The sequence below is a fragment of the Mya arenaria genome, chromosome 5 (genome assembly GCF_026914265.1).
Source record: "Mya arenaria isolate MELC-2E11 chromosome 5, ASM2691426v1".
Lineage (NCBI taxonomy): Eukaryota > Metazoa > Mollusca > Bivalvia > Myida > Myidae > Mya > Mya arenaria.
The window spans coordinates 1,805,280-1,831,800 of record NC_069126.1 but is presented as its reverse complement, the minus strand read 5'-3'; the positions used below and the strand labels follow the sequence as shown (position 1 = coordinate 1,831,800).

The 26,521-nt window shown below is 36.6% G+C and overlaps 1 protein-coding gene across 1 annotated transcript; it reads right to left on the bottom strand.

Annotated features, from left to right (window-relative positions):
* On the bottom strand, positions 1-25,444 carry LOC128235291 (uncharacterized). The gene is made up of 3 exons (XM_052950104.1): positions 25,362-25,444; positions 8,690-9,309; positions 1-5,532 (listed from the first exon to the last, which is right to left on the bottom strand). Exons 2-3 carry the CDS (start codon positions 9,282-9,284, stop codon positions 1,922-1,924), a joined length of 4,206 nt encoding a protein of 1,401 aa, XP_052806064.1. The 5' UTR covers positions 9,285-9,309; positions 25,362-25,444; the 3' UTR covers positions 1-1,921.
* Between the last annotated feature and the right edge of the window lie 1,077 nt (positions 25,445-26,521).

Genomic DNA, 26,521 nt, shown 5'->3' with positions numbered 1-26,521 from the left:
GAATTTTACCAACTTTATTATCTATACAACACTATATTTACAGATGAAAGAAACATGAAATGATGTGTAGAATATATGGGTATTAGTTCAGCATTTTGATCTGGGAAGTTGTATTCTACTTGAGAGGAATTTTTGCAGATTTGGATTTCCACGAGAGTCGAATACGACATTCAGGATCAAAATTCAGTTCTAATGACTCTTTTATAATATACATTACTGGTTAAATCAATTAAAATACATATGTTTTCATTATAAATGTCATATGAATGACGCACTATTTTGCTGTATTACGTCTTTTTAACGTTGTGCAATGGCACGTTTATGATGTGACGTCAGCAGAGTGGAATACGGCCGTATTGCACTTTATAGGAATACGGACTGCCGTATTCTGGGATATGTATCGTGCGGATCTATGCTGGCTATATATACATTCAAACAATACACGAACTGTATACATCAAACATGCACTGTGCTCTTTACAGAGAATAAAACTATGGAAAATCGTGTTCATTATATAAATATAACTGAAACGTATATATGAAATAAACAAAATAAAACACAAAAAAAACGTGTAACAAACATTTTGAACAAAGATAACATTCCGTAGGTCTAAGGATTATACGAGCTGCGTCACGTGGATTTGAGTCTTTGATTTGTAAAAATAAGTCAGACTCGTCATAAGCAAACCTTCGATAACACTTATCAAGTTTTTAAAAACAAACATTGTTCCATTGCATCTGCATTGTCAATCATGAGAAACAGACAATATCATTTTACAAAAGGTAATCTGAATGGTACTTAGACCGCGAATGTATGCAACTCTTCTAATAACACTGTCCATCGATTACTTGAAATGCTTATCCCATTAATAAATGTAAAAAGGACTCACAAATAAATGAGATTATCTAATTAAGTTTTATGAACAAACACAAACTGCAACTGGCATACATTTTCATCTGAATAGAACTTTGTATGTGCGAGCCAATAAGGACATGGGCGCATATTGATAAAAGAGCTGCGTTTTCAGCTTTTGATGATGTTGTATTATTGTCAGAAGTATGTGTTCGCTTTCTGCACGAAACATTGATAAATGGCTTTAATACTGTTCCCTGTATTTTCCACTGCATTCGTGAACGGTATTAGTTGAATTGGTAAGTCATTCGATACAATTACAGTATGGCAATATTCTACGTAATGATGCTGCCCGTACAATTGCGTTCAAGTGCGTGTATGGCAATTACTAACCAAATATTGTACGCAAAAATAGCACATCTATGCTTACATATGTAAAACATATTTGTGTTACTGATTGTATGGTTTTCATTCATAAAGTAACTAGGTATCAGTTATTTCTTTATCATGAAAGGTTGGGTTTTTTTTCTCATGAATTCCTTTTTCATTAATTATTCTTAAAAAATAAAGCAACTAATTAATATTTAATCGCAGATGTTCTGCTTTTACTTTATCCTGAAAACATTTGTCTTTTTAATGACGTTTGTAATACGTTATAAAACACAGAAATATCTTACGACAATAAATCATATTACAATAAAAGTAACAAAATCATAAAAAGCTTCAGCAGGAGTTATTCTTTTTATCTTACTATAAAAGAGATCATTACATATCTTAAAAAAGACATCAAGCCAATAAATCAGTGCAATGATGAAAACAATTTATATCTAAAAGTATTTGTCTTACAATAGAGGTTGCAAAAGACGACGTGTACGTGAACTTACTTTCGTTGTGCTTTTTTCTAACCTTGAACGTGTACACTGTTCAAATACATGGAATACGCCGTGCACAAAAATATACCACACATACCCGACCCCGATCCCGCACACGTACCCGTATACTTACAGGTAAACGTACCCGTATGCACACGTATATGTACACGCAGGGCCTTTAACCTCTCTATTGTAATTTAAAGTGTTGGTTTACTCATTTTTAGATCCTCCACGGCCCTCTGTTTTTCTTTCAATAGCTCTTTTAATTTCCTTAGCCTCTCTTCTCTTGCACTTATCCCTTCAGTGAACGCTTTTGGTGACGACGAGCCCTCATCACTGGCTTCATGACTCACTGGCGATTTCCCACCAGCTGCGTTCGATTGAGACTCGTAGCTAGACGCATTGTGTACAACTTTCAACGCGCATCCTTTGTTGTTTACGCGTTGCTGTAAGTCCATTGGATTCAATACCCGTACCGTTCTTTCATTAAATGTATCATGTTCATCCTCAATCAATGTCTTCGGTGCATGTAAAGATTTGCGTTTACTCTTTTGAGTCGCCGAATCTGCCTCGTCCCGATTAGGTTGTTTTGGCAAAGACAGTTGCTTGGATTCTTGCAAACCTGATGAACCTTTCAGCTTTGCTTCTTTTATTGATTTTCGCTTCATTTCAAGAACCTCGGCCAATGTTAACGGTTTACCGTTAGCGTCATGCGTGGTGACTGTTTTTATTTGCGATTTGTTTACATGCTTATGTGGAACTGTGTTGCTTTTCGATTGATTGGAACCAACGGTATTCGAATTCATGCCGCTTACGCTGGTTGTACCGTTATTCAGCAGCTGGTGTTTAAGGAGGGGGGCATTTATAGTCTGCATTATGCCTGGAATGGTGCCAATGGCGGGCTGCTGTTTCATCACCGGTATTGTGTGAACATTGGACTGGGAAACTGTCGTATTGGGAACTACCATTGGTCTTATAATGTGTGGCTGCATAGGCAGCATTGGGCGTAAGTTTGACATACCAGGCATTACTACTTGCACTGCAGTGGGAACTTGGGAAGTACTAACTACAGATGCCCTAATTGTGCCCGGTGATGCATATGTTGCGGGTAAGGTAGCAGAGGAAGGGACAATTACGGTCATTTTGTTATCGGTCTTTAACACTGATGCGGTTTTATTAGCTGAGATTGTTGTAACAACATTGTTTGTACTTAAATTTGGGGCTGACATAATGTATGCCTTAGGTTCCTGCTGGGTTGATACATCCATTGGTATAAGAATATTTTTGCCCTCTACTTTCAGTAGGAAAAACTTCAATTTTCCGTTGCCAGCTGCTTGCTTGTCGGCGCCTTGAGCTTGGGGTAATGTTGCATTAACGAATGACGTAATAGCAACTTCGCTTGGTTTCGCCACAGGGGTGCGAACGATTTGTGGTACTGGGGGCGCTTGAAGGACAATAGTGTTCAAAGGCTTTAGGTTTGATGCAACAGATGTTGACGCACGTGGTGCTGAGTTGACCAGAATGGTAGAATTTGCGGTGCCCGGGCTATAGACAGTTTTCAAAACAGCCTTTGGGGCTGATATAGAGTTTATGCCTCCAAATGCATTTGGTGTACTTGCAATATTAGTTGTATTGAAACCACTGGCGGACACAAAATGTGTAGAAACGGCAACAGATGTGTTTGAGTCTCCTAAAACAGCAGGTGTCGTTGCGATAAGATTTGCAGGCTGCATTACTCCAGGGAATTGCGAGTTTACCACTATATTTTTGTGCAACAAATTCAAAGTACTTGTTGACTTTACTATGTTTTGGCTTGGGACAATCGACTTTAATCCAATATGACTTGGTAAGTTTGGAATTGACCTAAATTGAGAGATCATTTGTGATTGAGAAGAATCCGATGCAGCCTTGCTAGTTGAACTTGGAGGCAATGATAAAATGATATTGTTCTTATCAAGTTTCTGCAGATGTTGTCCTGCCTGACTGAGAAGACTAACAGTCCCTGGTTGCAGTTTCTGGTCTGGTGGTACTTTTACAACAACCTTATCAGTATAGAAATGTAGATATTGATTTGCTTGTTTTGGGGTAGTTTGAACTACTTGAACATGTTTAACTTGAGGTCGATCAATCATTAACATTTTCTTCTGCATGTCATGAATGCCATGGCCACCTTCCGGTGCCTTGTAAAGATTTGTATTTTCATTATGCAAACTCTCCTTTGATATACTTTCCTTTTGTGGCCCGTTTATAAATAATTTTTGCACATTTTCCGGAATCTTGAACATTTTGTATTTTTCCTCCAAGTCTGCTTGTAGCTTTTTAGAATCATGTGTGGTGCCAAAGGCTTCAGTAGTTTTTGAATTCTTGTGTTTGTCGACATGATGTTCTTGTGTTCCGCTAGTATCGTCGGTTTCAATAGGTTCCGTCTTTATAGTTACTCCAGGATTTTCAGATAGGCTTTTGCTAGCGTCCCCTTTAATTACCTCAGATAAGTGCTCTTCCCTTTCATCAGGAAACTCCACTGGTTCACTCTTGATTTTTACTCCTTCTGGGACATTCCAAACGACCGTTTCAATGAAATCATTCACACTTTGTGTGTTTTGGATGAGCACGTCGGTTCGTTTAGTCTTAATTTCACTTGCTGCCATTCTTTCTCTAGTTCTGCGAATTTCATCCTCTATTTCGATTCTCAAAGAATATGGATCTGAAATCGTCGTTTGTGTGTTAGGCATGCGATGATATGCATTTTTACTTGTACCATTGCCATTTGAAGTTCGTTTTGATTTGGTACCTTGAGATTTTTTGGAAGGTATCTTGCGTTTCGATTTGACATAATCGCCGCTACAATCATGAAATTTAACAGGTTTATGAGAGTTGTTTATGTTATCTGTCAAAGATTCAGCGCTAGACTCATTTCCCCAGTTTTCAATAACAATAGTATGTTGTAGAATCTTCTCTGACTTTTTCTGGTGCTTTTCTTCCCCCTTCCTGAACTGTTTGTCTGTTTCTTGTTTGGACTGTTTCAACTGATGTTTCATTTTCATATCCGCTTCATATTCAAGAATATCCAGTGTATCCAAAGCATAGCCTGTGTTATATCGGGAATTGGACTTCCTTATTCTACCGTGTTTGCTCTTTGTCCCGTCGAGCTGAATGAATTTCTTTGCCTCAGCTCTCGACATCTTGATTTTCTTCTTCTCTAGTCCCGACTTCCTTTTGATCATGACCAATTTACTCAAAGTGGCTAATGCACGTAAACGATCGTTTTCACGCTTTTCGTTCCACAATGCCCTTTCTTTCAACACAGTATCCTTGGGTTTGGCAACATTTGGGAGCAGTTTTTCCTGTGGTTCCGGTGTCCCTTTCTCAGATTGTGTGTCGACTTCTTTGAAATCATGTGGTAAACGAGCAAAGGTTCGTCGAACTCGGTTTGGGTATCTCTTATCAGGACTACCTATCCGTTTTTTCACCTTTTGGTCATGTTTTTTAAGCAGATCTGTCAATAACGTATATGGTAAACCTCTCTTAGTAGCTCTTTGAGTGTCTTCAAATTCTTCAAGATAACGTTGATAGTCTTTTTGCTTACTAGGCGTTTTGACGTTAAAAACATCTTCACCAGCAGAAAGACGTCGTTTAAAATGCGTCTTCTTACACATATTTGAGCATTCAGTATGAACGCGTTTGAACGTTCTAAGGGAGATCGAGCGGTCATTCGCAACTATTTTCCCAACATTGGATAGCACGATGTAACAGGGGTCGATCTTGGAGCACCTCCGTTTCTTTACTTGTGGCGGTTGAACATCAGGGTCTGAAAAAGACTTACGTAAATAAGTTCCCAACTTGGAAGTTTGTTACATATACTACTTTTAATCGAGAATATATTTAGATAAAGGAAAACCTTTGCTATATCGGCGATAAAAACTGGGTAAGTTTTTCAGAAGGTAAAGTGATTAATAATCTCGGATCTGAAAGACTGTAGTCAAGTTCGGGCGCGTAGCTCACTGTACGCAAATTCGCAATTGCGTAATGATTTTTTGACAATTTTTGTCATACCCAAAATCCCGAATTTGAAACAAAACCCGAAGGGGGTAGGGAGTAGGGGGTAAAGGGGTTAATATGCTGTCCGTCATCAATCTACGTTATCCCAAATTGGCCCTAGCTACGCGCCTGAAGTTAACATATATTTATTCGAATATGCTTTAAAGTTATATGCGAGTCTTATAATTCACACTAAATGATGTATATATTTAAATTGTATATTGTTAAATTGGTCAACGCCTAGTCTTAAAATTCTTTGATTTCCGGCCATAGACAGAAAAACATCCCCCACCTCCCCCCCAAATGGAAGATAAGTCACTGGCAAAAAGCGATAAATGATAAGATAAACCTACCATTTTGTATATCGTTCTTTTGGGCTGTTGTTTTAAGAACTTTATTTCAGACATTCAATCAGTATGAAACAATAGAAAATATAGCATTTCTCACCAGCAGAATTTCAGTTACTTCACGTTTATTATCCAAAATAAAAGCAGAAATGCATGTTCCTGTATCATTAATTGCTCTGACATTAAGTCTGTTTAAGACCTGACGAAGGTAATTTCATAAACAAATATTTCTACATTTAAAAAACAACTAGAATTCCGCGGGATGGAATGTGGCGCCTGTTTATATTTCTCATTAAAGTAAAAAAACAAACAATCATGAACAAATGTAAACGCAAAAAGGAGCAATCATTTGTAGCAAAATGCGAATTTCAATTTTCTTACCCAAACTATTTATAATTATGAACCTACCTGTTAATGTAAAGTAACTTGTCTTACAATCGAACATTGTCATGATAGTATGTATTCAAACACCGTCACTATGTTTTATCCTGATCAGATAATATTCGTCTGCACAAGTTTTTGCTTACAACTCAATTTCCGATATAAGATATTATTAAAATAGAACTACGTATGTATCTAAACGCACTCACTAAAACTTCGGAATATTTGAAGAAGTGTTTTCAAAACATGAAGTCAACGTTTACTTTTTTAATAATAACATCCTATGTAACACAAGCAAGAACACATTTGATCATTCGCATTATAAAAGCGCAGACTGTTATTTGTTTGAAAAGTTCACAGAAGGATAAATAGCACGGCGTAAATGTCTAAAACACATATTTTGATAGCCTACACCATCCAATAAAATAATTCGATTGATGGCTTCGTTTAATCTTTCGTGTTTTTATGCTTAAAATGGCTGCCAAGATGACCGCCAAATTTTTCCAAATCTACATTAAATTTACTGTTATTGCTTTGATTCTTGTGCAAAACTAATCTTCTATGATTTCAAAATCATAAAATATTAACTTATACATTCTAATAAAATTCATATTATAGTATGTACTATATTTCCGACATTAAAGGCCTGGTTTAAGGATTGTTTGGCATGGCAATCCCCTGCTGTGCATCTCCTGCTAATTGCACCGATGTCACAGTAGGGGTCAATTTCCTGTTTATTTGTTTATTGGCCCGGGGCCATTTAGGGTCCATTTGTATAATAAAACCTCCAAAACTGCACAGCACGATATTCAGATCAGAGATCTGATAAGACAAAAAGGCAATTAGATAAAGATCAAAACACAGAGGAAGTGTACAATACACGGTCTTTGGGGAGCCACTTATAGAAAGATTAAACTAGGCCTTTACGACTTAAAAGGGAAAAAATGAAAGTTGGTAATGCTTTCTTGCAATTACTTTAATTTCTGATAGATAGTTAATTCTTTTTAAATTGTATACGGATTTAGTGCATTGGTACATAAACTATGCATATAACAATTCCGACCTTAAATAGACCAACATGGCGTCCAAGATGGCCGCCGAAATACAATAAAACAACCGTAGATTAAATAAAAAGCGCATAATCATTCCATTTTGCAACGAGAACTATGCCATTGTGTTCTTGATGGAAAGATACAAAATATTGTGTGGTATGTAAGAAGAGCTTTATCACATTCTCCTGACATGCTAGCGTTATAGAAACTGCTGCTTGGCTGTATTTATCAGTCCTTATTGGAAAAAATATTAATTTTCTTCTTAACTTCTTCATTTGCATTAATGGTTTGTCAGAAAGCTTAATCATACATTATTTTTAATAAAAAATAAACGTTTGAATATTAAACCAACATTTCAGACAAAATCACGTTCAAAATGGCGTCCAAGATGGCTGTCAACATACCTCATAAGTATGGATTTCTTCAAAATGTGTCTATTGGCATTGATGTTTATACATTTAATTGATGTTGTTTTAACATTTAAAGTAAGTACAGTTTTGGACCAAACGGAGTTCAATATTGCGTCAAAAATGACCACCAACAAAAACAACTACGATGAGATCTGACAAAATATCAAGCCAATGCACGACTTTGAGGAAAACACCATTTCATCTGCTATAACTTACACGCACATATTCTACATTTCAACCCAGTGGTGAGCATCTTCGATGCCATCTTAATATAAAAAATACCAAAGGTTGCACTAAAGCCATCAATCGGAATCTGGTATTAGGTTTTATGAAAAATACTCAGCCGACAAATCTCACATATATCAGGTGACCGATTAAAAATGTGGTTTTGTTTAAACCCCCAGTAAATTTACATTTTATACAATTTACTGACCGTTCCAAGGCGGTACCTAACAATCCTTGATAAACATACCTAGTTTTTTTATATATAGTATGTGTGCACTGTGCTGCTTGTGGAGTTTTGTGCTGTTCTTCCATGTTTCTTGTTTGTGATTTTATTTTCTATGTCTTTGGCGTTTACCCAGTGACATTAAACCGGGTTTATGTTTAAACTTATTGCTACTGAGCTTGTTTCTGTAGCTTTTCGCATACATATTAGTTTACACTACTTAGCTTATTATAATTGTATTCCTCTACTTACATGATTTATTTGTATTTAACGATCAGCTCAAGCTTACCACATTGTATCTCGGGCATAAGGACAGGGGGTCGTCTTGAGAACGGAAGTGTTTCAACACCTTCGTTTCCATCCATGTTTTCAAGTACTGGAGGGGCGTCGTCCATGTCCACATGTGTTTTTTTGTGAGGCGCTTTTTTCGTACAAGCTTCGCCTGTAAAATGTAACTTGGAAGAACTTCCAATGGGTTTTTGTTTTTTGTATCTTGATTTGTTTTTTGAAGCATTTGAACTTTTAATGTCAATGAATTTAGAAAAATCAACTTCAGGACTGTTTCCGAGACGCTCACGAATCTCTGAATACCATTTGCTCGAGTCTTCATCAACACTTACATTCATGTCTATGTCAGCATTAACAGCTGCATTGTCCATCTCGTCAGACCAATCGTGCAAATGCAATGGTTCATCATAATCATCAACAAACTCATTACCAGAATCAGTGGCCAGACTGTCATCCTCGCCACTCTTGGTGGGAATCAAATCTTCCTCTCGGATCTGCGGCGATCCCGGTTTACATTCATTGATTTCGCTCACGTCGTCATCTCCGTCTGACTTTGCTAAGGAATATACTGAATCGATGACTAGACCGCTCTCCATATTGTCAACCTGTGCTAGAAGAGCCCTGGAATTATACAATTCGAATTAGATTTCTTTACGGTAAGGTGTCCATTAAGACCGTTACAATATAATGGCTTGTTCGACGAGACACTAAGCAAACTACGAGAGTGATTATATGTATTTAGTGACTGTTAAGAATTCATAGTAAAGAAGTATAAGAATTATTTAAATCGCAATCAACATATTAAACTCTTGAAAGATTGTACACCTTAATGCGTACAGAGGATACTCAGGGTATATGTTAATTTTTGACGCCATACATGATTGCATAGGCCAGTGTGAAGTTAATTTTCCTGTGCCATATTTTCTAAGTAGCAAAGTTTATTGTACACTCCGCAAATATATTACACGTGATTCGAGATTTACAACAAATGTACATACATAACATAAATAGGTCAAGCTGTGTAAGTACTAAGAAATGAATGATATTATCTATCTTCTAGACTAAACTGAGATGATTTTTTTAAATATGTGAATACAAATTTGTAATGTTTTATAGTAAAATTGAGGTAAGTGCTAATAAGCCTGGGGTAATTATAAAAAATCCTGCATAATCTTAAAACTTCGCTATATTGATGGATTTCTTCTTCTAGCACACCGGATAGGCATTTCCGGTGAATTCAGCCGTGCTGGAAAACTCCATCTGGCATCCCCCTTGCCAGATGTGTCACGCGCTGTGACGTAATACTTTTCATTTCTTTTATTTTACACTCTTTGTAACCATAATTATGAGATTTCAATAAATGAGTTCCATAAACATTAACTTTACAAAAATATACCTTCAAAACAAAACAAAATAACCCTCAAAAGACGTGATACTGAAGGAACTTCTTGACGTATACAGTGAATAAAAATTAGTGCGCGTCATGACGTCAGTAAACATCAGCACACGCGCTTTTTGGTGAAAATACAAAAATGCGCTTTTCTGTGTATTTTTTCACAAAAAAAAATGTAATCTACGGTGTGCTAGAAAAAAATATCAATCATGTGTTTCCGGTCCGGATAAAAAAAATCCGACCCTCGGGCACGCTGCGTGGCCGGTAACTCGGCAAGCCTCGTTACCTGGCAACGCAGGTGCCCTCGGGTCGGATTTTTCTCTCCGGAACGGAAACACATGACAGATATTATTAATCTGTCTCATTGTTTTATACATAATTGTATTACAGTTATTACGTTTAATATACGGCAGCAGTCGTTTTCCTGCATCAAAAAGTGGATTTATTTAAAAAAAAAAAAAAGTTGTACAAATTGGCCTGGAAGTGTTTGATTGATTCTTGTTAATAAAAAAAATGTTTCGATCCATTGAAATAGTGATTATTTCATAAATAATTAATCCCACTCAGACATTCATCGAAAATGTTTTAACATGATACATCCACTTGAATGAAAACCATTGACATTGAATTCTGTATATAATATTTTAAATATTATTTTATAAAGATTTTTAGACATTTTGCCGTCGTTTGATGTAACTAAATGATGCCAAACTCCAACCATTCTTTTCTTAATTACAATCACAGTGAATAGCGACCAAGATCATATACTGTACATGGCGTGCTCTAAATAATTCCGAGAATACGTTTTTAAGAAATATGTGTGAATATTTTCAATAAGTGACAAGTCACCCTAACCCCAGACCCCACAACCGTATGACCATTCCTAATTTTCCAGTACAAACTAAATATTGCTTACCAGCTTACTCTGTTATGTGTTTCTAAGCTAACGTTAATTGTCTATTTTTCGAGAACAAAACTCCTGGATATTTGAAATTATCAACTAATTTTAGCGTACAACCATTAATACCTGTAGTCAATCTCACTTTATCGCAAAATACCATATCTTTGTCTTATCAAAGTTGATTTTTAGGTTCGTCTGACAGCAACAAGAATACAATGAATTCAATACGTATTTATGATCATCCTCGGAGGTAGCAAACACCACTGTGTCATCGGCATATACTAAAACAAGTACTCTAATAAACATATCAACGTTCTCATCGTTTACCTCTCAACTGTTGTGGTGTTTTTTGTAACCATATACTGTACAAAGTCATTAAGATAAAGGAAAACCATAACGGAGATAAATTTTCTCCTTGGCGAAGGCCTGTTACATGAAAATAAGTTTGAATAGTCACTGTCTAACGATACACGATAAATTGAACTGTACATATATTTTATGACATTTCAGAAGTTTCCGGGCATAATGTGTTTTAACAATTTTGACCAAAAGCCTATTATACTCACTAAGTCAAAAGCGTTTTGAAAATCAACAGAAGCGAAGAAAAAGTTCTACTTTTGGGGAATTAAGGTATCAATGGTAACACAGTGTTTCCGGAAACCTGCTTGATTAACGTTCAGTAAATCATAACTCCAAACAAAATAAGTCAATTTATTATTTTGAAAATTAGTAAACAATTTATCCATGCAACTTAACGTTATTGGGCGACAATATTCAGGTAACTGGATAACCCCTTTGTACCTATATATAATTAGTATACACAATACATTCCATCAATCTGGAATATAACCAGTTTTCAACACAATATTGAATAATTGATTTCATAATACTAGAACTATATTTATACTGAATTTAATATTTTCATTTATGAGTTGGCCTAACCCGGACGCCTTGTCCTTCTTAAAAGAACGAATACCTAAAGTAATCTCGTTCTTAAGACTATTTAGTGTATCAATCTTAGAAATGTGAATCTAGTTCAACATTCTGGCTAGTATCGTCATAGTTGATTTCCTTAAAAAAGTCGTAAAATGCAGAGATATCAACAAAGGGACGTTTTTTCTTCTTTTTTAGGCTTTTGACATTTATCCAAATAGTCCTTATCTATTGTCGATCTCAAATCACGTATTTTTGTCGAGTTTTTCACTTAAATAACAAAATGATTATGCAAAACTTAATTCATTATATCAAGGTTTGTGATTTGGTTTACATTTTTTCTTATGGGCACATTAATTGTAACAAGAGCGCAGCGTATTGCTTACAATACAATAGATACAATAGCCCACTACCGGTTTTTGTTACCGATGTAACACTGTTTTTTAAATTAGGATCCACTGTTTTTCCTGATGGACGGAAAGACATTCACACGATTTCTGTCGTCATACAAACCAAAACATGCTTTGTCGGACAAAAAAAAAAAAATTCATCCTGCCGTTCACATTGAACATATTTAAATAAATGCATAGTCTACGCAGTCATTCATATGGTTTTATAAATTGACATTGTGATTATGCATGGCTAATGAAATTCCATATAATTATCCGGAAGCACCAGACGAAATTGTTACAAGCACTTGACAAGCATCTGGCAAAATAGACACTTACAATAACAACACTATGGCGCTAAATACACTACGGACTCGGACGCTAACTACATTGTTGACGCTAACAACATTGTGGACGCTGACTACATTGTTGACGCTGACTACATTGTTGACGCTAACTACATTGTGGACGCTAACTACATTGTGGACGCTAACTACATTGTGGACGTTAACTACATTGTTGACGCTAACTACATTGTGGACGCTAACTACATTGTGGACGCTAACTAAATTGTGGACGCTAACTACATTGTGGACGCTAACTACATTGTGGACGCTAACTACATTGTGGACGCTAACTACATTGTGGACGCTAACTACATTGTTGACGCTAACTACATTGTGGACGCTAACTACATTGTTGACGCTAACTACATTGTGGACGCTAACTACATTGTTGACGCTAACTACATTGTTGACGCTAACTACATTGTGGACGCTAACTACATTGTTGACGCTAACTACATTGTGGACGCTGACTACATTGTGGACGCTAGCTACATTGTGGACGCTGACTACACTGAGGACGCTGACTACATTGTGGACGCTAACTACATTGTGGACGCTAACTACATTGTTGACGCTTACTACATTGTTGACGCTAAACTACATTGTGGACGCTAACTACATTGTGGACGCTGACTACATTGTGGACGCTTACGCCACCTTGCACGCTTACTACATCATGGACGCCGACTACACTGTGGACTCTTGACTTGACTGTTGACGCATACTACATTGAAGACGCATTGTCATTGTGAACGCTGACTACACTATGGACGCTGACTACACTGTGGACGCAAACTACAATTGTGGACGCTGACTACACTGAGGACGCTGACAACACTGTGGACGCAAACTACATTGTGGACGCTGACTACACTGAGGACACTGACTACACTGTGGATATTGACAACACAGTGGACGCTGACTACACTGCGGACTCTGACTGCACTGTGAACGCAAACTACACTGTCGACGCTTAGTATTTACCGACGTCGTAGTAAATACACGTCCCATGCTCCGCCGACGTCGGTCATTTAAGTTGGAAATGAACAAGCCCCTATGTCGTCGTATGATCACATTGGCATATTGTTGTACCTATAAGATTACGCTTGTTGTGGTATGCTTACGTTTTGATGACGTTCACCACATTGAAGCCGTAATAGTGTCACCCGAATCAGAATGTTATATGAAAGGGCGATGTTTGTACAATAGTACATACTACCAGACCAGTATGTTCAGGTGTCCATCGCTGGTCAGTACATATTACCAGACCAGTATGTTCAGCTGTCCATCGCTTGTCAGTACATATTACCATACCAGTATGTTCAGCTGTCCATCGCTTGTCAGTACATATTACCAGACACTTCAGTATGTTCAGCTGTCCATCGCTTCTCAGTACATATTACCAGACACTTCAGTATGTTCAGCTGTCCATCGCTTCTCAGTACATATTACCAGACACTTCAGTATGTTCAGCTGTCCATCGCTTCTCAGTACATATTACCAGACACTTCAGTATGTTCAGCTGTCCATCGCTTCTCAGTACATATTACCAGGCACTTCAGTATGTTCAGCTGTCCATCGCTTCTCAGTACATATTACCAGACACTTCAGTATGTTCAGCTGTCCATCGCTTCTCAGTACATATTACCAGACACTTCAGTATGTTTAGCTGTCCATCGCTTCTCAGTACATATTACCAGACACTTCAGTATGTTCAGCTGTCCATCGCTTCTCAGTACATATTACCAGACACTTCAGTATGTTCAGCTGTCCAACGCTTCTCAGTACATATTACCAGACACTTCAGTATGTTCAGCTGTCCAACGCTTCTCAGTACATATAACCAGACACTTCAGTATGTTCAGCTGTCCATCGCTTCTCAGTACATATTACCTGACACTTCAGTATGTTCAGCTGTCCATCGCTTCTCAGTACATATTACCTGACACTTCAGTATGTTTAGCTGTCCATCGCTTCTCAGTACATATTACCTGACACTTCAGTATGTTCAGCTGTCCATCGCTTCTCAGTACATATTACCAGACACTTCAGTATGTTTAGCTGTCCATCGCTTCTCAGTACATATTACCAGACACTTCAGTATGTTCAGCTGTCCATCGCTTCTCAGTACATATTACCAGACACTTCAGTATGTTCAGCTGTCCATCGCTTCTCAGTACATATTACCAGACACTTCAGTATGTTCAGCTGTCCATCGCTTCTCAGTACATATTACCAGACACTTCAGTATGTTCAGCTGTCCATCGCTTCTCAGTACATATTACCAGACACTTCAGTATGTTCAGCTGTCCATCGCTTCTCAGTACATATTACCAGACACTTCAGTATGTTCAGCTGTCCATCGCTTCTCAGTACATATTACCAGACACTTCAGTATGTTCAGCTGTCCATCGCTTCTCAGTACATATTACCTGACACTTCAGTATGTTCAGCTGTCCATCGCTTCTCAGTACATATTACCAGACACTTCAGTATGTTCAGCTGTCCATCGCTTCTCAGTACATATTACCAGGCACTTCAGTATGTTCAGCTGTCCATCGCTTGTCAGTACATATTACCAGGCACTTCAGTATGTTCAGCTGTCCATCGCTTCTCAGTACATATTACCAGGCTCTTCAGTATGTTCAGCTGTCCATCGCTTCTCAGTACATATTACCAGGCACTTCAGTATGTTCAGCTGTCCATCGCTTCTCAGTACATATTACCAGACACTTCAGTATGTTCAGCTGTCCATCGCTTCTCAGTACATATTACCAGACACTTCAGTATGTTCAGCTGTCCATCGCTTCTCAGTACATATTACCAGACACTTCAGTATGTTCAGCTGTCCATCGCTTCTCAGTACATATTACCAGACACTTCAGTATGTTTAGCTGTCCATCGCTTCTCAGTACATATTACCAGACACTTCAGTATGTTCAGCTGTCCATCGCTTCTCAGTACATATTACCAGACACTTCAGTATGTTCAGCTGTCCATCGCTTCTCAGTACATATTACCTGACACTTCAGTATGTTCAGCTGTCCATCGCTTCTCAGTACATATTACCAGACACTTCAGTATGTTCAGTTGTCCATCGCTTCTCAGTACATATTACCAGACACTTCAGTATGTTCAGCTGTCCATCGCTTCTCAGTACATATTACCAGACACTTCAGTATGTTCAGCTGTCCATCGCTTCTCAGTACATATTACCTGACACTTCAGTATGTTCAGCTGTCGTTTGTACGGTACTACCTTGCTGATCAGGGGAACAGGTGACTATCACTGTAGTTGACTGTGCGAAATCCCTTTGTTATATTGAATTTTAAAAACATATATGCTTCACATGTTCCTTTTGAGGATTTGTGACCACACTGTGCCCGTCGTGAGGCGCATGCGTGGCCCTTTAAATACTTTTTTAACCACTCATAAATTTTCCTGGAGTTTCCTTTGGGTTGCCCTTTTTAGAATCATTCAAAAAAGTAGTGCATTGCTGATCGGATTTCTAAATATTTTTTCTTCGGCGTTTCTCTACCCCTCGTGCCATGTTCGTATGTTAAAAACATGGCTGACATGGGTCGGCTCTTGTTTCACTTATATCAACTGTTGGGATAACATCAATTTGGATGACCTTGATCGAGATTTTAAACAGACTTTAGTTTAAACTTTTTTTTTTGACAAATAGCATACAAACATAAATACTTATGTTATATGTATAGAAATGAAATACATCACAATATGTTCGAGGATTAGAAAACAAGATATAATTGATATTAATTCTGCTCCTCATGACACACTTTCTTAGTTAAATTAGTCCGGCAGCCGAAGTCGAGCGGTGTATAGAAAATGTGTTTTGCAAGTTTTGAAAGTCTAGACCCTCTGGTATAAAATCCGATTGTTGGCCTCGCGCCAAATTAAATGGATTTTTTTATTCAAAATGGCGGTCGCCGCTGTGTTCATAAATTGACAATTCGCACAAATGTCGGCATGAACCTTGATGTTCAATCGTAAACCATTTCAGGTCTTCAAGGAAGGAAATTTGTATGAATGTGTTTATAACAGATTATTCTTCAAATCGGCGTCCAAGACGGCTGCAAATAGTTCAATTTTTTTAATGAAATACATTTGCTCTAACGGTGTGTCAAAAATTATCTTAATGGCATTGCTTTGAATAAAAAATATTATTAATTCAATCAGCAAATTGAACATAACTAAAAGTGCGTCCAATAAGGCCACAATAATAAACGACAATAACGTTTTCTATTAAAGTTGTGCATTGGTTTGATCTTTTACCCGAAATCATCGTAGTGGTTTGGGTGGAATTCGACAAATGTAATAAGAAAACATCTTGGATCGCTCCATATGACAGCCAACTTATAACAAATTGGAGTTTAGTTTGAAATCGACGTGTTCTCTAGGATATAAGAACGTATTTAACAATCCTATTTGATAGGTGGGATGCATTTAGTGCTTTCGGAAATAAATAACTTTTATAATGAATTTGAATTAATTATTCACTTAAAACATATCAAATCAATATTCACTCAAAAAGGACAAAATAGAATCTATAAGTCAATATTGCGTCAAAATGACCGTTATATAATAGTTTATTAGTATGACAAATGGCAACTTTCCAGTAAACGTTAGTACGATGATGAAATTTTGTTTGAAATAATGGCATTTTACGGAATTGTATAGGAATTAAAATAGCATCAACGACTTAAAGAGTACTTCCGGTCCTATTTACACTGTACTTATTTGATTCTCTCATATATCACAACTCAATTATAAAAGTTTTTAGTTTTAGGTCGGAAATAACCTGCAAGTCTGCATAGAGAGATGGAGTAGGAAAGTGATTGTAGCGTTAAGATGTCAACAGCTGGAGAACATGGTGATAGAAATACAGACGGGCAACAGCTTCATTGTAATATATTGATCATTTTAGCAGAGCTCTCAATTTCCCGATTGTGCCTCGATTGGCCCCGATTTAAGAACGTGTTGATGCAATTATGTATTTATGTGTCACGACAATGGCCCTAATTTGTTCTACGGCGAGTGTACAAGTCCGGAAAATATACGATAAACTACACTAATCGAACACTGCCATAATAGCGCCACGTTAGGCCGTAAAACAAACGAAATGAATCCTCAAGTAAACCTGTATTGCATCTGTTTGTATTCGTTGGAAATCTTGGTCGAATAATAGGAGTCATAACCGTGGCCATTGCTACTCGCAATTTCACGATTCGGGTCACAACTGATCCTCGATTAAAACAATTTTGGTAACATATTTGACGGTATTTGCATTAATATTGATCAATACTGTTTATGAGTCATTGTAGAGCTGGAAGGGCCATCACAATAATGTTTAATTGTTCAATTTAGTCGGGGCTGTAACACGATTATTGTTTTTTCAAACTAAATGATGCACAAGGATGACCTGAAATATTTCATATTCGTTGTTTTCAATAGTAATTTGTGCCTGATTCGCACAGCACGCAAGTCGAATAATAAAGGGACATAATTTTGCATAGCATGCAAGATAATTATGTGACTTGATTAGTTAAGTACATTGGATCGTTTGCCTGCAAAGAAATTTTAACAAGAATTTCTATGTCAAATAGTACAGGGAAATAATTAGAATCGAAATAGAGTGATCTCACTTGATGAACGAAGTAGGTTGGATAGTATTAAACACATGTCTTAAGTTTCAAGGAAATAAATTATACATTATGCCACATCTTAGCCAGATGTTCTAAGTAATTAAGGGCCATAATAATCAAACTTGATTAGTTGTAAGTTGGTTGGATGGCTGAGTATTTTTGCTTAAAGTCTCAATGCAATATACCAGATAGTTGCTGAGATAATGACCTAAATGTGTTAAAATGCCAACTATCAGAATTTTTAAGTTGAAAACGTACGGCCATAATTTGCATTAAATGCTTAAATATGCAAAATCTTAACAAGATTTTAAGTTATAAAGGGCAATAAATTGCATTAAATGCAAAATACAGTTATCTTACTTGATTATTTAAGTACCGTTGTATAAGGCCTCAATGGAATACATCAGGTAGTTGCTGAGATATTAACATATGTGAGCTTAATTGAAAAAAGCCTTCACCAAAATGTATAAGTTGGATAACAAAACTGGCATTATATTCAAAGATAGACTAATGTCATTGGATGGTTGGGACCACTTGAGCTTAGCTCCATAAAGTATTTGCTGTGATATTGGCTTAAACGTGCTAACATGCAAAACCTTAACTAAGTTGTGGCGCCGTACAAATGAAACTAGAGCTATCACTGAAGGTGATTAATACACCCGAACGCCGCCTCTCATTATGATTTGTTATTGTATGAAGTTTTATGAAATTCCATCTAGTAGTTTTCAAGTTACTGTCCGGACAAAAGTTTGACAAAAAACAACAGAAAAGGGCAATAACTCTGTAATTTGCTAAAATAGTGTAACGATTCATGAACACACTGAACTCCTTCTCATTGTGTCGTTCCATTGTATAAAGTTTTTTTACATTCCATCCGGTAGTTTTCAAGTTATGCTCTGGACAAGAAAAAAGTAACAAAGGGCAATAACACTGTAATTGGCTGAAATAGAATTGCGGTTCCTGTACACTGCACTTTCTCTCATTATGATCTATCACTGTATGAAGTTTTATTAAATTCCATCCAATAGTTTTCAAGTTAAGCTCCTGACAAGAAAAAGTAACAAAGGACAGTAACTCTGTAATTGGCTGAAATAGAATTGAGGTTCCTGTACACTGCACTTCCTCTCATTATGATCTATCACTGTATGAAGTTTTATTAAATTCCATCCAATAGTTTTCAAGTTATGCTCTGGACAAGAAAAAATAACAAAGGGCAGTAACTCCGTAATAAGCTGAAATAGATTTGCGGTTCCTGTACACAACACTCCCTTTCATTATGATCTATCACTGTATGAAGTTTCATTAAATTCCATCCAATAGTTTTCAAGATATACTCCGGACAAAAAAGTAACAAAGGGCAATAACTCAGTAATAAGCAAGAATAGAGTTATGGTTATTGTACACTGCACTTCCTCTCATTATGCTCTATCATTGTATGAGGTTTAATCCAATTCCATCCAGTAGTTTTTAAGTTATGCTCCGGACAAGGTAAATTGCAACGGACCGACCGACCGACCACAGGGTGACTCCAATATACACCCTTCAAACTTCGTTTGTCGGGGGTATAATAAACGGCGGGTACCTATTTCTACGGATCAAGCACGGCTCCATATGTTACCCAGCGCTTCAGCTACAGGTTGGATCCAACTCAAATTGATCTACATCTGGTACGACCATTCAATAGACCCAGCAATAAATGATCAACAACGGCTATTTTACTATCGATAACAATGCATGCACGGCTGTTCAAACCCCATGTGCGTGTACGTGTTGCTTCTACCACGTCCGAATCATAAAGCTGTCACTTGATCCACAAATCGAATGGTGTAAAATCTAGACTATTCGTACGCTACGTTACCGCTTTGACAGTGTCATAATAAACCGCGAAGACAACGTTGTGGAGTAGTTGTTGTTGCCTTGTAGTGTTGGACTAGTCAAGATAGTTGTCGTAGTAGACCGCATATAAGAGAACGCGTTGAACATCTAATAGAACAGTGTTAAATGCAGGCGCGTAGCTGACAGAACGAAGGTTTTACCATACCCCCCCCCCCCCCCGAATTTGAAATAAAAACGGAAGGGGGTATGGGCTGAAGGTTAATATACCCTCAAGGCATCGATCAGCGCAATCCCGAATTGGCCATAACTACGCGCCTGCAATGCGTAGCAATTTGGGTACTGTTCATTATCAAAACTATGTTCTAATATATTGCGACAATCCTTTACTTACTGACGTAAGTTGTTATAGAATATATGTGTTTGTGTAGCTATGAATATATAATATAAACAAGAGATGTATCAAACAGAATGCCCCCTGAGCGCCATATTGTCAGGAATATTTGGACAATTGAACAAACTATACATGGACCTAAATGGCAGCTGATTTGACCTGTTTATCTCAAAATCAATAGGGGGTATCTATTGGTCACGCCCAACTTCAACCTCAATGTCAAGTTTGAGGACCGTCGGTACAGGCATTGCCTGGCATATTACCACTCAAGATGTTCACATTCAAGGTCATTATGATCTTCACCTTAGGACCACATGACCCCAAAATCAACAGGTGTCATCTACTGGTCATGACTAATTTCCGCGACAAGCTTGAGGACCGTCTATGCAGACATTGTCAAGTTACCACTCGAACAAGACTCGTGCGTTCAAGGTCATGATGACCTTGACCTCTTTGGACAACATTACCAAAACATCATTAGGGTTAATCCTCTGGGCACACCCAACATCCGTTTAAGATTAAGGGCCATATTGTTTATGCATTGTCTAATTAATAGTTATCGCTCGGACAAGCTTTTTGCATTTAAGGTAACTAGAGGTCATCCACTGGTCAGGCCCAGTCTCAATGTCAAGTTTGAAGACCATAGGTCATGCATTGACGACTTATCGCTCGGACAAGCTTTTCGCGTTCTATGCCACTATAACCCTTACCTTTTACCCGATGACCTCAAAAGCAATAGGGTTCATCTACTTGTCACATCTAACCTCAAAGTCAAGTATGCGGACAATGGGCCGAGGCATTGTCGAGTTATCACTGGATAAACTCTTTTGCATTCAAGGCCTTAGTGACCTTAAAGCCGCTGACGTTACACTTAATAGGGGTCATCTACTGGCCACGCCAAATGTCCAAGATTTAAGGCACTGTCGGGTTAGCACTCGGACAAGCTTTGTTCTATCGACCAACCTACCAACATACCGACCGACCGACATATGCAAAGCAATATACCCCCTCTTCTTCAAAGGGGGGGGGGGGCAAAATTAGTAAATATTGTTTAATAGTATAAGGGAATTGTATACCTCGCATTCAACAAGTCTAATCAGTTCTTAATATATCATTTAATGTATATTTTAGTGGCCAGCTTTGACGTGATATAAAACTTCATACGGTCCAAACGGTTCTGTAGTTGCATAAAAGCATACTTGTAAAAAACAACAGCATATCAATAAATTGATTTCTAACGAAATAGCACAGCAAATACCCACATATCTAAGAAATCTGTCTTTATAATATATTTTGGCAGCCATCTTGGATGCCATTTTGAACGTAATTTGTCAGAAAAGCTGCTTGACTTAAACGTGAACATGGTAATTCAAGACAATATCATTAAGCTAATGTCTGGTTTTCGATGCAAAGCAGAATAATTGTGCACGTCTTATTTATTCTACCGATTATTTTGATGCACTTTGGCGGCCATCTTGGACGCCATGTTGGATTATATTATATCGGGGTTACGTTACATGCAACAAGTATTGTACCAATTCACTATAAACGTTGCTGTTGCGATATTTTGATCATCTTTTATTTAAACGGTATTTTGGACACAATGCTGGATTATATTTTCATTGGAACTATTTGTTTATATTTTAAAATCATAGAAGTATAGTTTTGCACAAGCGTCAGAGCATTTACACTCAACTGTAAGTAATATCTCGATATGCTAAAATGTGTTGGCCATCTTGGACGCCATATTAAACTGATAAATCATCAAACGATCAATCCGACTCTTCTATTATAGGGTCTAGGCTACCAAGATACGCCAAAAAACAATATCTTCTATACACTGCCAAGCAAGGTTTGGCTTCAATACCCGCATTTGGCTTCTAATCTATAAAGAGTACTGCGATTTTAAGCCAAGACAACTTGTCAACTAGAAACGCTGCAATGCGATGAAACAGGTTTTTAATCAGAAAAATTGTGGCAAATGGTGGCTTTCTTAATACAAGTTGAGACCTTCAATTGATATATTCCAACCCAAATTCGAAACTACATGAGTTGCGACTTACCAAGTTTAATCACGACAAAAGAGTTTCCAATTATATACAAGTCACAATCGCTTTTATTCAACGAACCCTAAATACGATCCAAAAGTACGTATATACACATAGTTTCACCATAGTTTCACCATTATACATCATTTCAAACTCAACCTCTTGAGCAGAACCTAAGCAACGGCGACCTTAACAAATATTTGCGCATGCGCAGCAAACATTTATGTATTTAAGCAAAAATTCACTTAGCAATACTGCAGAATCTTGGCAATACTGCAGATTCTCGCATTTAATATCAAATAGGTGCTGGAAAAGCCATTTACTGAACGTAAGTAGTATACTTTTAATTATTTTCCAGAAATACAAAACGAAAAAAAAAACATTGTAATATAACTGTTTTGAGAGTAAACGCATTTGCAATCGAATTGTTAAGATCGAATTGAGAGTGACTATAAAATATAACTCCGATCACCTATTACTTCCCTTTGCACTATAGCCATAACTGTCGCCACGTGATAATTATCATAATCTGCCAAACTTGATTTGAAATCAAATTAGATTTTTATTAGTTGAACTTGGAATCTTTTTCGATATGTGGGTGCGTGGTGTGTGTGACGTTGGTACGAATGTGTCTCTAGTCCGGCGCCGTTTGTTTCTCTAAACAGGATTCATATTAAATTGTTCGACTACTGGGATCGTTCCTGTAGTCTTAGTTGTTTGCTTGAAAATAAAATTATTTAGTATACTGTTTATAAATTTTGCAAAATGTTGTGCGTGTAGTTATGTCTTGATAATATACGTATAATTCAAGTGCTACTATTCTAAGCAATAGCAAATATTGTTCCTGCTTGTCAAGGGAGATCATTTGACAAATAAATATTTCATCACAGACTGGATGCTTCAAGTTCAGATCTGAACATTTGAAAAAAGAGCTTGGTGCTTGAAAATGAACAAACTCATTTCAGTTGTGCTGAACAAATTCGTAGATGGTTTAACCGTTTCGAACTCTAAACGTATTGAATCTCGACCGATTTGCCAATCATAAAATACCCTGCTGCAGAGTGCCACTGAGATGTGTGTTTAATTGGTTAAGGGGTTGGTGAAAAAATGACAAAAATATCAATGTTTTAGTTTACTGTTTCATGTTTCAGTCAATTTGCTAAATTTGAACAAGTTAAACAAGGGTCATTACTCTGACACTAATGAAATTGAAGGTATATAACGCGTCCTGAAGAGCACGTATTTACATCTAGAAAATCATTTTATTTCCAATAGTTTTTAAGGGAAGTAGAGAAATAGAAAACATTTTAAGTTGACAGAAAGACAGAAATAATTCTTGTATATGTGTTTTGTTTATCATAGGTGGAGTTTTCGGATGAGTCGAGATGGAGCCATTTTCGACCGTACTAAAAATATCGTACCAAAAATGGCAAAAAAAACAAACAAAAACAAATTCTTACAAAATACGTTTTTTTTTTAGATTTTATACGAATTGTATTTTAGTAAAACGGACATTGACCTTGATCCCACATACCCAGTCCCACAATTCTCAAGTTATGTATACGATGTAACTCATGTTAATTAAACAAACGGAAGGTAAGAATTCAGAAAATCTTCCTTAACAACAAGTGTAATCACTTGACATTAATAATGATATCAAAAACTATTGAGTACAACACATTTTTCTTAGTAGCAACCTTGACAATGGCGCGACATATCCTATAAACAATCCAAAATAACCTCTTTATGCACAAATTTGTCAATAAAATTATTCAATATACATATTTTTTTATTGAATGAAAACATTTTTTTCTTTTTAGTAGTGTGACCCTGAGATTGACCATACTGACCCCAATAAAAATCCCAAGGTACGTATTCGTTTACAACAATCTTACCTTATGTTATTGAGCTGATATCATGTTTCTTTATCTTGTAATAGCAACCTTGATCTTGAACTTCACCACACTGACCCCAAATTTATACGTATTAATTTGGTTGCATATATACCAAGTTCCAACACTATAAATTATTCCTACCTCAAGCTATTGAGTTGTCCTATTTTAGTTACATTGACCTTGACCCTAACAACCCCAAAACATACCCCTCTCATCTAAATCTACATTCATCTTACTTGTGATACTTAAAACGTAGTCGATTTAACAAAGTACTATTTGTTAGATATATACATATTAAAATATGTAACTGTTGAAAAAGATATGTTCATAGTGATATTACTGTTCATGTTCACGATTATAAGTAAAAAATACTTATTGTAATTTGAAAAGGTTTAAATATAATTGATATCGTAATTTTAAGTTAATTTAGTAATTTACAATAAATTTTATGTTATACATAATCATATACACATTAGTTCATCTAAACTATAAACACAAAACCACAGACCTATAGTTATAGGTCCGTGACAAAACACTTATGGATACTAATAACGGCAATCTTTTCAACGAGAGTTGAAGAATTACAGTTACTGTAAGTATGAAGCGGGGTAAGTTAATTGAAAGTGTTTTATTGCCTTAACTGACCAAAAACACTTTGTTTCTATGTAGATATTCTAAATACTCAGAAACATCCTCGTTTCACTTATCACACTCAATAGAACCCGGATGATGTCACGTGATCAAGGCGTCAATGCAGATAACGAACAACAAATAAATGTGTGAACCAGTATGAATCATTCCGTCAAATGATATAAATGAACAGTTTAAAAGTCTCATAAGATATTATCTCTTCTGGCTATTAAACAAACCTTACCTTTAGACATGTCAGACCAACAGTAATTAACAAAAGTTTCACATATATCGAAATCTTGTTCTCGACAGCACACAAAATGGCGGAAATATCGGCAACCCACAATGCAACTGGGAGGAAATGCGTACATTATATAAAATACAATATAACATTTTAACTAACTAATCTTCAAATTCATTGAAATGGGGGAACAGCAGTGTTATTTACTTGTGTGTTAAAACATTTTCGAGTTATTGTAGATATGATTTATTACACACTCTTTTACAATCACTCCTAATGGAGAACTATTTTTCGTACCTAACAATAACCCTTACTGCATTGTAGTACTCTCCCTTGTGCTCAAGTCACGTGACTAGTGCTACCGCAACGGAATGTTTTATTTACGCATTAGTTCTTCGGTTATCGCAAATATTTAACCACTAAACGTAAATGATAAATAATGGAAATGAATAGCAAAGTCATAATCTATCAGAAATATAACATAATGAAGCAGGTCTGAAAGGCTTTCAATTATTTTTTCAATTGTATTATTCATTCGCCTTGATGTAAGCGGCTTTGCACCTGCGCGTTCAGCATGTATACAATGCCGGTAAAGCTCGTTCCTTAATAATACATCGACCTATTTAGAACAAACTAAAACTTTTAGAAAGCGTTATTCAAAGGGGTTAAAACGCGGTACGAATTAACTCAAGTTTGTAATTACCCGATTCATCGACTATGCTAGATATATAATATTATTTGCATAATTAAGGTATATTAAGAAGGTGATTTCGGTACTTAAAAGGGAAAAAGTAATGCCCGATTTATCCAAATCTTATATATCTAATTAAAACATTTCGATCCAGGAAAACATTTCCTCCGATAAGTGCAATTTGCCCATTTATGCGAGACCATCTCATGAGTTATTAATTCCTAACGGAACATGTCTATCAAACACCATTAAAACATATAAAACATGTACCTGGGACCAATAATAAAGGGACAGTATTACACAAAAAAATAAATATAGTTCATGTAAACTATATTCATTGCAACAATCTAATAACGTAATTGTAACCTACATTATACTGAGCAGGACATCTCTTTTATGTCGTTATTCTTTTGTTTACCATAGTGGTAATGCATACATGATATTACTATTTTCTTGTAATTTTATCATTGTA